At 36.7% G+C, this 13055-nt stretch overlaps 1 protein-coding gene across 6 annotated transcripts in view; it reads right to left on the bottom strand.

Moving 5' to 3' along the window:
- RSF1 (remodeling and spacing factor 1) overlaps positions 1-13055 on the bottom strand; it is a 148176-nt gene that overhangs the window by 17649 nt on the left and 117472 nt on the right. For 5 of the 6 annotated variants that reach the window (XM_086385757.1, XM_086385756.1, XM_086385759.1 and 2 more), the window contains 4 exons: positions 11967-12071; positions 10647-10726; positions 3159-3213; positions 2087-2196 (listed from right to left, as the gene is read on the bottom strand). In XM_086385757.1, coding sequence (XP_086241883.1) covers positions 2087-2196; positions 3159-3213; positions 10647-10726; positions 11967-12071 — 350 coding nt within the window. Of the gene's footprint in view, positions 1-2086; positions 2197-3158; positions 4289-10646; positions 10727-11966; positions 12072-13055 lie in introns of all 6 variants that reach the window. The other variant, XR_015158156.1, reaches the window with a different exon arrangement.

Raw genomic sequence — 13055 nt, forward strand, 5'->3', positions numbered from 1 at the left:
GCACAACTGCACTCATCTCACACACTAGCAAAGTAATGCTCAAAATTCTCCGAGCCAGGCTTCAACAGTAAGTGAACCGTGAACTTGCAGATGTTCAAGCTGGATTTAAAAAAGGTAGATCTTTTTCAGTTCTTTTGTGTATTCTTGCCACCTTTTCTTAATATCTTTTGCTTCTGTTAGGTCCATACTGTTTCTGTCCTTTATTGTGGCCATCTTTGCATGAAATGTTCCCTTGGTATCTCTAGTTTTCTTGAAGAGATCTCTAGTTTTCTTGAAGAGATCTCTAGTCTTTCCCATTGTACTGCTTCTATTTCTTTGCACTGATCACTGAGGAAGGCTTTCTTATCTCCCCTTGCTATTCTTTGGGATTCTGCATTCAGATGGACAATATAGTTCTCCTACAATGCTTATTCTGATTATGTAAATTTGTTCCAACATGACTGATATATTAGGAAATACTTCAAACATAACATGTATTTCATACTAGCTTATACATAATTTTCTTCACGAGAAACACTAGGTAAATACAGAAAACTGCACATAGGAATACACAAAACAAACACATCACGTGTGCTATAAGCTACAACCATCCACACCTAGTATTACAACTTTCTGGCTGATTTTTAAAACCCTTCATGCCACTATACGATATATTACAAACTGCAACTCTCCTCACAATCACTTCTGCAGACAAGCTTCAGGGCTTTTTCAACATAAAATGTCATTATTTATTGTAGTATTTATGTTATCTCTTAAGCATTTAACATGTGTCCAATGGTACTGCCATTTTTATAAATATTTTTTAATGTGTCACTAATGAAATTTTTGTTTGCTTCTAACACCATATTTTCCATAATCTCTATGGCTTTTATTGTGAGATTCTGAAACAATGGCAATTTTTAGGAATGTATTGGTTGTGTTGTAGTAGAAGTGACTTTAACACTTGAACTTTCCATTAGGTTTTGACTTCACTAATTATAATAATTTTATTTTAAAAAAAGGTACCTTTTCTTTTTCAAAGTCTTTCTTTTTTTAAAAAGAATAAGACAGACACCATTCCCATAACCATTAAGGATTTTACTCTTACTGATCTAATGCATTTTATAAGTTTTAACAGTAACAACAGAAACTACACAAGGGGAGTTCTTTCATGATCACTGACGAAAGTTTATAAACAGGAAGCAAGCTCAAAGTTCTATAAAGTCAATTTTGCTTCTTATCTCAAGTTATTCAAGTTAAAAGACTTTTGTTGTTGTGTAACAATGGTCTAAAATAATTAAAATATCAGTTATGTATTATTTGAATGAGACAGGGTGGTTTAATGGAGAGAACACTAGATGAACAAACAATTAGAGGGTAAGATTTTAGTCCAGGTTTAGCTGCTAACAGAGTGACCATGGAAAAGTCTCTCTGTGGTGTATTTCTGAAGGCAGATGGTAAACCAGATCGCATTAACTGAGTCTTTCAATGGGCACCAATGGAGCACTATGCTAGCTGTAAAAACAGAGGGATGCATAACGCGGACATGGTACTTCCCTTCATGTTAACAGTGTAGTGTAGGAGAGCAATATTAATCAAAAAATAAAAATCACAATTGTTACAACTACAGAAGTGCTCTCAAGGAGAAGAACTGGTTGCTATAAGGGCATATAATAGAGGGATTTGATTAAGAGAAGGTTGTTATTTAACAAGGTTAAAAAAATAGAAGGGAATTTCAAGGCAGAGTAATCAGTCTGCACAAAGGGACTGAAAGAAGACAATGTGGCTAACTTGAGAGAAAGGGAAAAATGTGGATGAGGTGGAGCTGAAAGGCAAGAGCAGGGCAGACTGTGCAGTGCCTCTGGGCCTCGTTAAAGGCGTCAGTCCTCATCCCCAGAGCTATAGAAATTGGGCAGAGTATGTTAAACAGAAGAGGACAGCATGAACAAATGTACATTTGAAAAAGATGATGTTGGCTGCTCTAAAATTCTGATTCTAAAGACAGTGAATAAGAAATATATATACAACTTCTAATGATCACTGTAATGGTAAAATCAAGGTTGTTTTAAAAACAGTTTCCACTCTTTCATTTCCACAGATTTCATACCTGTAACTTATACATTTCCGTGTTCTTGTCGACCTCCTTTCAAGCAAGTTTGCTTTGGATTTTTTTGAATCTTTTTTCTTTTCTTCATGATCTTCCGAAAAATCTGGCTCCTGGTTTAAAAATATGATAATAAATATACAGGTTATTATGACAGAACAAAGTTCCTCGGAATTAATAGCTTTCTAAAGTCCATCTAGGCAGCACATGTGAAAGGTTAAAAAAAAAAAGTGTAACGGTCGCCTCCAAACTGAATAAACAGGGTAACACTCAGTATAGAGATTAAAAATAATACTGATGGATCAAAGGATGAAAATACTTCTGTATCAAACTTACGCTTTTGTGAGTTTATAGTTACCTCTTTTAAAACAATCATGATGAAGTCTACCTACTAATAACTAAAGTTAACACACATAAAATAAGTCAACAGATATGCTGAATAAATGAAATAATGGATTTAGAAGAAGAAAGGGACATGGTGCTCCAGAAAAATAACTAACCAGACAGGTGATTTCAGTGTGTGATTTAATTAAGCCTGGAATGAAACTGCATTTGAAATGAAGACAATGTCTTCATTTCAAATGAAAACCATGTCACATATATTTTCACTCATGACATACCTTTCTTAATTACTAATTAGATTAATAAATGCAAAACAATGATATCCCTTCAAAGAAACCAAACTGTAAGGACACAAATTGGAGTTTCTGATTACCCCCAAAAGTAGGAAATAAAAAACCAAATATCCCTGAACCATTTTTTAGTCACTTTACATAATCAGCACATAAAGAAGCTAAAAACAAATTACCCAATTTAGGGTAAAAAATCAGAACATAAACCCCATATAGGGGTGAGCTGTAAACCTGGTTCGGATGCAATGTTACATTTTGGGGCTATCTGTTCACACAAAATTTCAATCATAAGGGAAATGGGTGATTTTTTGAAAGTGCTAAATTTCATTTTTAATAAAAGTGGTATATTATATGTTTAAAACCACTCATATAACAAAGTGAGTTAAATTTTAGAACACTTTTGGCAGTCTCCTGTCTAAAAATACTATAAACCAGAAACTTACTTGTGGAGGAATGATGTTTTCAATACTAATACCCACATACACCAAGCGTTCTTTCCTTTAAAAAAAAAAGGCAAAAGAAATAAAAATGTAGCTTTGGAACATACTAATGCAATTATTTTTAATAGCATATAGGTAATTCCTCTGAATAGTCTAACTGGCTTAAAGGACTCCCTAGAGATATGAAATGTAAAACCTGCTTCTTTAAACTTCATTTTACTTCATATTATACTGTATTCTTGCATTTCATGTTAATGTGGCTTGTCAAAATTATTTAGAATACAAGTTTGTTTGACATGAACTATGAATCTGGACTATTTCGAAAGGTTGTTTTCCAAGTTTTCTATCAAACTACCCTGTACACAGTTGACAGAGGGATATTAATAAATCTTGTGTTAGTTAAAAAAAAAGCATACAAACTGAGATTTGCTAAAAATAAAACTTATGAAAACATTACTAACATAGGTAATACTAAAATTACAACTTTACGGTAATAGCAGAAGCTAGGTCATGAACATATTAGTTAATATCTATGAAACTTATAGTACTGGTATCTGTGGCAGGCACAAAACTTTCTAAAGGTATGAAAATCTCAGCTACAGAAGTGATTGATACCAGGCAATAAACCTTGAAAATGAAATAAACAAGGAAATTTGATGAAAAGAGCCATGCTGTGACTCACTGATGAAGTGATTAGATGAAATGTCAACTCTGATAGGACAAACTGTATCTTTGTTATGCTGGAAGTTCTCAGCAATACTGTATGTGAAAGACTCTAAACCCATTCACTTCTTGTTTGCAGAGAAGAAAAGCAGCAACATAGTTATACATCTCTGCACTACACAGGATGCTTAACAAAAAACTTATCTTCAGAGCCTGTTGAGACTTTTCCAGGAAATGTGGATTTATGAACACTAAAGATACTTCCAGAGTTTCCCTTCAAAGAAACCTTTGTTGATTTTAATTCAAAAAATTTTACACCAAAAATTGCTGTATACAACAGTAGTTTTCTCTGGTTTTCCGACAGTTGATTCCATTCACCAAGGACAACTGAGCTCTTGCATACACATGCCACTGTATGTTCCAATAAACAGAAATATAATAGTAACCACTCTTCTTCCATTTGCGATGTCCTAGAAACGACATTAATGATCTAGTTAATCAGAGATACCAAAGGAACATTTCATGCAAAGATGGGCTCGATAAAGGACAGAAATGGTATGGACCTAACAGAAGCAGAAGATATTAAAAGAGATGGCAAGAATACACAGAAGAACTGTACAAAAAAGATCTTCACGACCCAGATAATCACGACGATATTTTCACTCATCTAGAGCCAGACATCCTGGAATGTGAAGTCAAGTGGGCCTTAGAAAGCATCACTACGAACAAAGCTAGTGGAGGTGATGGAATTCCAGTGGAGCTATTCCAAATCCTAAAAGATGATGCTGTGAAAGTGCTGCACTCAATATGCCAGCAAATTTGGAAAACTCAGCAGTGGCCACAGGACTGGAAAAGGTCAGTTTTCATTCCAATCCCAAAGAAAGGCAATGCCAAAGAATGCTCAAACTACCGCACAATTTCACTCACCTCACACGCTAGTAAAGTAATGCTCAAAATTCTCCAAGCCAGGCTTCAGCAATATGTGAACCGTGAACTTCCAGATGTTCAAGCTGGTTTTAGAAAAGGCAGAGGAACCAGAGATCAAATTGCCAACATCCGCTGGATCATGGAAAAAGCAAGAGAGTTCCAGAAAAGCATCTGTTTCTGCTTTATTGATTATACCAAAGCCTTTGACTGTGTGGATCACAATAAACTGTGGAAAATTCTGAAAGATGGGAATACCAGACCACCTGACCTGCCTCTTGAGAAATTTGTATGCAGGTCAGGAAGCAAGTTAGAACTGGACATGGAACAACAGACTGGCTCCAAATAGGAAAAGGAATTCGTCAAGGCTGTATACTGTCACCCTGTTTATTTAACTTTTATATGCAGAGTACATCATGAGAAACGCTGGACTGGAAGAAACACAAGCTGGAATCAAGATTGCCGGGAGAAGTATCAATAACCTCAGATATGCAGATGACACCACCCTTATGGCAGAAAGTGAAGAGGAACTAAAAAGCCTCTTGATGAAAGTGAAAGTGGAGAGTGAAAAAGTTGGCTTAAAGTTCAACATTCAGAAAACAAAGATCATGGCATCCGGTCCCATCACTTCATGGGACATAGATGGGGAAACAGTGGAAACAGTGTCAGACTTTATTTTTCTGGGCTCCAGAATCACTACAGATGGAGACAGCAGGCATGAAATTAAAAGATGCTTACTCCTTGGAAGGAAAGTTATGACCAACCTAGATAGCATATTCAAAAGCAGAGACATTAGTTTGCCAACAAAGGTTCGTTTAGTCAAGGCTATGGTTTTTCCTGTGGTCATGTGTGGATGTGAGAGTTGGACTGTGAAGAAGGCTGAGCGCCGAAGAATTGATTGTTTTGCTTTTGAACTGTGGTGTTGGAGAAGACTCTTTTGAGTCCCTTAGACTGCAAGGAGATCCAACTAGTCCATTCTGAAGGAGACCAGCCCTGGGATTTCTTTGGAAGGAATAATGCTAAAGCTGAAACTCCAGTACTTTGGCCACCTCATGCAAAGAGTTGACTCATTGGAAAAGACTCTGATCCTGGGAGGGATTGGGGGCAGGAGGAGAAGGGGATGACAGAGGATGAGATGGCTGGATGGCATCACTGACTCGATGGACGTGAGTCTGAGTGAACTCCGGGAGTTGGTAATGGACAGGGAGGCCTGGCGTGCTGAGATTCATGGGGTCGCAAAGAGTCGGACACGACTGAGTGACTGATCTGATCTGATCTGTGTAGGTTCTTTAGAACACAGCCTTTACTGCCCTATAAACTCTAGGCCCTACTAACAAGAATTTTAGTCTTTTTAGAGACAGGTTATAAAGCTATTAGGCTTCCCAGGTGGTGCCAGTGGTAAAGAACCCTGCCAAAGCAGGACATGCCTGACAAACATTCAATCCCTGGGTCTGAAAGATCCCCTGGAGGACAGCATGGCAATTCCCTCCAGGATTCTTGCCTGGAGAATCCCATTGGACAGAGAAGCCGGGCGGGCTACAGTTCAAAGGGTAGCAAAAGTTGGACACAACTGAAAGGACTTAGCACACATGTATGAATTTATTAAATAAAAACTGGCATATAAAAATAATAAAATTATTTTAATCAAAACCTGTTTTTTAAAAAACAGTACAGTTAATGAACTAAAAACCAGGAAAGGAAGAACAGTACTAGCTGAAATTAACAGGGAGGGCTACATGGATAAGTCAAAACTTCAGCTGTTATTAAAAATGTCTGACATGTCTCTAACCAAGTTTGCTGTGATACCAATTTCCTCTTTTGTACTGCAAAAGCTTTATTTCCACTTGACCATTATTTCTCTTCTCAACTCAATGGAAAAAACATATGGTTATGTTGCAGGTTAGGTCATGATTTACGTCAGACTTGGAAATCCAAAGGTAAATAAGACATGGTTCTTGCCCTCCCAATTATTTAACAACTGACGGTACTCCGTATGAACAGGTATAATGGAACTGTGAAAAAAGATCAGATTTTTGTCTGAAGAGGTGAGAAATTTGGAAAGACCTTAAATAGGTGGTAATATTAGTATCTGAGTAAGATCTTAAAAGGTAAGAATGATTTCTCCTCAAAGCATTTTCTTGCTTAGTAACCTTATGGAAAGTTACATCTTCCATTCCATCTCACCAAATAGTTCAATGATCATATTGGGCTCAGACCTTACTATTACCACACGCCTTCTAAGATTTCAATTTCAAGGAACCTGTTTTCTGGTTTCTACTAACTCGCTTTCCAGCTGACTCCCTCTAGTACACTGATTTTGACAACTCCCTGACTCCAGTGGAACCTCTACCCACTGACCCTACTCTCTATTCACTGTTTGGCACTCCCTTTGTATCCTTACTTTCCCCCTTACCTCACTTAGACTTCATGCTCCATCATTATAAATACTCCTTTGCACACACTTTCAAATTCCTTGTCTTTTTCTCTCCTTCCCTCTGTTACATTACCTCGAAAATGCCAACCCTGATTAAACCCAACTCTGTGCTAGCAAAGCACTAGTAACAGTACTCTGGAAGCACAGAGCTATTTGAATTCCCAATAATTTCTGGCACCAAGTCCTGGAAGGGACGTTGACAAATCAGTTGCATGGACTTCTGAAACATCAGACATCACTAAGATCACAGTTCCAGTTCTATAGACAGTTGCTGGCTAGTTACTAATTACTCACTAACACATCCTTCTTTTTCATCATACCAGAGCCATATACTGTATACCTCATTTTGATTACATTGCCTGGCATAAAGTAGGTGCTCAAGAAATGTTCAATATATGTTGACTAAAAGCACAAACAAGGGGAAAGATGCTCTAGCACTATGACACAGAGAGTAAGCAAGGCTCCGAACTGTTTGGATGAATGCTAGAGAAATTGTTTCACAGATCTGAAACTGGATGAATAAAAATGCTCACTTTTAAAAGAGATTAAGTCCCCTGAAATTTACAGTTAATGTATTATTTACTTTAGAAACACACATATTTTGCTATTTAGAGCTTCTAATATAAACATACATTAGGAACTATAAATAATGAAGGCTTTGTTAACCAGATTCTGGGGAAAAATTAGCAAACAATAGTAACAATTCGGTTAACCTGCCTTGTCAGAATGGTCTCTCATATAGGATTTAGTGTGTGATCTAAAGGCACACACAATTACAGATGTCCTCTCAAAGGATGACATTTAAGTATAGAGGATTATCAAGGATAGAAGAGAAACTAGATGAACTAGTAAATGGGAGACCAACAGTGTAAACAAATATCGTGGCACATTTTAACATAAATTTCTAAAATTAAAGTATTTCTTAACTAGAGCAGCACTTCCTAAAGTATAGGAGGCAAAAGTAAATGCTCACCAATCTTTCCAGATATAAACCCGACAAGCATCATAAGCCTCCAAAGGACAAACAGATACAATATGAGCATGAGACAAATTCTTAGTGGTTTACATTCTTGGCTTTTAGAGAGAATCCATTTTCTTCCATGTCCTTAAAGAATAAGCCTATTAGCTATGTACAATTTTACATCAGATCAGCTTCAGAACATGAGAAAACTGCTCATTTCTAAGAAGGGCAGGTAGATTTCAGGAAGACTGAGTCCAATTTTTAATTATGACTTAATTATGACTAATCTGAAGCATCTTTAATTTGATCTCTTCCAGTGTCAAAAATTAGTGTGTTTAGTCATTCAGTCATGTCTGACTCCGCAACCCCATGGACTATAGCCCGCCAGGCTCCTTGGACAGGGAATTTTCCAGGCAAGAATACTGGAGTGGGTTGCCATTCCATTCTCCAGGGGATCTTCCCAACCCAGAGATCGAACCTGGGCCTCCTGCATTGCAGGCAGATTCTTTACCATCTGAGCTACCAGGAAAGCCCATCAAAAATTAAGACAGGAGCAATTTGCACATCAAAACAGTCTTAATAACTATACACAGGACTATCAGTAAGAGTTCCTAAATGTAAAGGTATTTAGACAACTGATTAACCCATGTCCCCTGCATTAGAAGCATCGAGTCTTAACCAATGGACCGCCAAGGAAGTCCTTGAACCCATTTTTATTTTTTTTTTGGAAAGAACTTTATGTTTAATAACAAAATATGAGCAAGAACTTGGAGAAAATAGTATCAATAGGATAAACATACCCCAATTAAACCTTGATGACAGTATTTGTATCACAGAATTCATTTGGAAATATAGTCAAGGTCCCAAACACAGTGCTAAAATAAGTAAAGCAAAAAGTTCCAGAAGCAAAACATATCCCAAGTGGAAGAAACTGAAGTTACTTTTCTGACTGTGAACCCATTTTTAATGTTCACCTTTGTATAGAGTAAAGTGTGTGGATTATGGAATGAGTTTGCCTGAAAGCAAACTAAATTTTTCAGGGTAATACTATGTGATAGCAGTAAAAATTAAAGTAGCAACAAATGAAGGAGACACTGCTTAGATTTTTCTCGTATCATGAATACATGGGCATCAAGCCCTACTGGTTAAGACTATGAAAATTCTCTTCAGCCTCTCCACTTTATTATCATGATGACTGATCTAGTTCAGACCTCACTGACTCCCACAGACTTTATTCCAATGGCCTTAATGCTAATTCCTTCTTCTTGCTGTTACCAGGGTATTTTTTTTCTGAAATAAAAGTCTGATTATGTATCTCTCTCCTTTGATGGCTTCCCCACTGCCTCTAGAGAACAATTCAAATTTCCCAGCCAGTTATGCAAAGCTGTCGCAATCTGCCCTCAGTTTCCTTTTCAGCTTCATCCCCCACCCCTCTTACTCTCACATTTACACTCTGTCTATGCGTTTATTGTGCTCTTTGCCTAAAATATCCTTTCTCTGCATGTCAGTCTGTATAACCTCTAGTTATGTTCCAAGGACTTCCCTGATAATCCAAGCCCTTGGAGAACTACAGTGCTCCTCCACAATGTTCCAATATTGCTCTAAATGTACCTCAATTTGTCTACTTATTTGCATCACTGGTTCATACGCAGAAGATAAGCTCCAGGTAAGCAAGAGCTTTGTTTTACTCATCTTTTCTCTTCAGTTTGGAACACAGTAGGAAAGAATGAATGTTTAGCAATAGACTAATCAAAAAAGGTACATAAAATTATAAATAAATACAAACTTACTGTCTTGATTATGAGCTTCCTGTAAAGATTAAGCTCAACTCCAATCTTACCTCCTTCAAGAAGCCTTCTAACCGCTGCTATGGTCTAACTGCCTTAGACCATACTGCAGGGGCATATTGAAAAGGGAATCATTGCTTACAGTCAGTAAGCTCTTTATTTCACCATTGCTAATTCTACCCACCCAAAGAGATGCCATGGGAAACTAAATTGTAGACCAATTCTTTGTGTTTTCTTGAACTCCCTACGTACTTAGATACATATCCTCCACAATACTTGGGCCAATACTTATTCATAGTAGGTTATGATAAAAACTTTAGATCAGGGATTGGCAAACTTCCTATAAAAGGACAGATAATATATTAGGCTTGGGTTATATGGTCTCTGTTACAACTACTCAACTCTGTAGCTGTCGTGCAAAAGCAGTCACAGATAACATATAAACAATGAGCACGGCAAAGGTTATTTACGAACAATGAAATCAGAATATGTAATTTTCATGTGCCATGAAAAATGACTTTTCTTTTGATTTTTTTCTAATCATTTAAAAACAAAAACAAGACCCATTCTTAGGTGGCAATACAAAAACAAGAAGTGGGCCACATTTGGCCCACAAGTAAGAGTTTACCAATCTCCGCTTTATACAGACACATTAGTCTATACTGGAAGATAATTCTGATGTCAAATTCCCAAGTTAAACATTAACACACATATCACAGTACCTGCGTTCAGCACGCTCTTTCTTCTTTAAGGCAACATCCAAATCTTGCAATTGTTCTTCTAATTTTTCACACAGTAGTTTCTGAAAACATAAAACAGATGAGTATCATCTTAAACACCTTTCCACAATCACTTATCTCTTGCCTATTAGCTAAAGCTGCAGTGCTAAGACAGCTAATAAGTGGCCACAGAGAAAACAGTGAAATGTTCCTTGTATTTAATTAAATAAAGAATGCCACTTCAGTTCATCAACTGAACTGAAGATGGGCAGGCTATCTTTGAAGTAATACACACATTAAAGAAACTTACAGCTTTGTCAAGAAACATATTCTATGCCTACCTTGCTGGCAGTAATTAATGTTTAAAATAGCATTTGGTTCAGCATATATACATGACAGTGATTAAAAAAACTTTTTAAATCCCAAGGTATTTTTAAGGAAGAAGGTTACATGTACAAGAAAATATAATGGTGCCAATCACTGTTTTTTTTTTTTTTTAAGAGAATGGAAAAAAAATTTACAAAATCATGCCAAACAGTTAATAGGTCAAAATAGAGCTGAAGAATGTAATTGTTAGAGTGATGCTAAGCCAAATAATTCCACTTACATAAAAAAATGCAATAAAGACCACCATCTTTTGGGCTTTTTTGAGCCAGGCCGCACACCTTGCGGCATCTTAGTTCCCTGCCCAGGGGCTGAAGCTGTGCCCCCTGCAGTGGAAGCACAGAGTCCAAACCACTGGACCACCAGGGAATTTCCAAATTTTAAAGCAAAATGAGACTGGAAAGGACCTTTTGAATAAAAAAGACATTCTGCTCTTCAAGTTTTAAAAGAAATCCACTGAATCAAGATATGAGAGAAATAGAATCCATGATTCTATTCATAGTACCATCATAATGGTCCATAATTTATAACATCATCTATAAAAATGACAAAAAGAAGGTAGGCAGAAATGAAAAAGAGGATGAAACAAAGGGATAAACAACAGGAAGAAATTTATTTCTTCCCTTGTATATTATCCTCATGGAGGGGAGAGGTGGTTGTGCCTTTAACAAATGTGAGAAAAAATAAACCAGAGATTATAATTTTGTAAAAACAAGAGGTCCTTTGAGAATTGCTTTGGGGAAAAAAATAAAGGGAAGACCTATAAGATACTAACAAAAGGTAGTTTTTAATCAATAGCCTCTACTTTTATAGAAATTTAAAGAACAGATAAACAATATCTATAAACTGAAGATTAAAATGTTTAGTGGCTGTCAAGAAATATTAATTTGAACATAAAAACAGAGACTGGAAACCCAGAACTGTGCTGGGTTGTCATACATGCTGGCAAGGGGGGCAGAACCATTCTCCATCTGGAATAATCATTAGAGGAGGGCGAAGGCAGGCAGTGTGGTATCCACTGTCACAAGAGTCACACAGAAGGATCTGAAATAAACCATAGATTAACGTCAACATATCTCTATGGGTAATATTCAATAACTCTTAAGTTAAAATAAAGACATTTCTATGTATCTTAGCATGATACTAAGAAATACACTATATTATATTCTTTATCTGCATAAAGCTTAATAATAAAAACCTTCAGTTAATTAGGAATTTAACAGGTCTTTTTTTTTTTTAAACAGGTCTTTTTTGTTTGTTTGTTTCGGGGCCATACCACACAGCTTACGGGATCTTAGTTCCCTAACCAGGGTTTGAACCCTCGTTCCCTGCATTGCCAGGGGGATTCTTAACCATTGGCCCACCAAGGAAGCTCCCAAGGTCCACATCTAATTCAGCATCATTCCCCTACCACTTAACACACAATAGTGGCTTGAGATTTTTATTAGATTATCCTAAAATATCCAGCATATGAAATTAACCATATTTCAGATCTTCAGTTTCCAACATCATTCTCTTTGGCACAGTAACCAGCAAATGCGATTTTCAGAGCAGTTACTAAGATAATCGAATAAAAATCCTCTGTATATTCTAAGAAGGATGCAACTTTCTCCACCTCCTGGATGTCATTTCTGCTTACTTCATTTTACTTCTCAATTTTTCACACCTCTTTGTCATTGTCATCTATTACCACCTAGTCTGTGCCTAGTCACTCAGTTGTGTCGGACTCTTTGTGACCCTGTGGACTGTAGCCCACCAGGCTCCTCTGTTCCTGGGGATTCTCCAAAATACTGGAGTGGGTTGCCATGCCCTCCTTAGTCAAAATGCATTCTTTCAATTTAAAAAAAAAAATTAGGAAATGGTAGGAAAAGAACACAAATGTTGATTTTTACTTGATTTAGAGGGCAGAAAAGACCACTATTACAAATCTTCTCTTTGCCTTTCTCCACTTAAAATTTTTACAGTTTGAAGATCATAAAAATATTTAGAAGGGTCTTCTCAGTGTAATTCTGAAACCTATTCTTTTCA

This window comes from Bos grunniens, chromosome 29 (genome assembly GCF_055505025.1).
Source record: "Bos grunniens cultivar Pamir isolate PY7600 chromosome 29, Bosgru_T2T1.0, whole genome shotgun sequence".
NCBI lineage: Eukaryota > Metazoa > Chordata > Mammalia > Artiodactyla > Bovidae > Bos > Bos grunniens.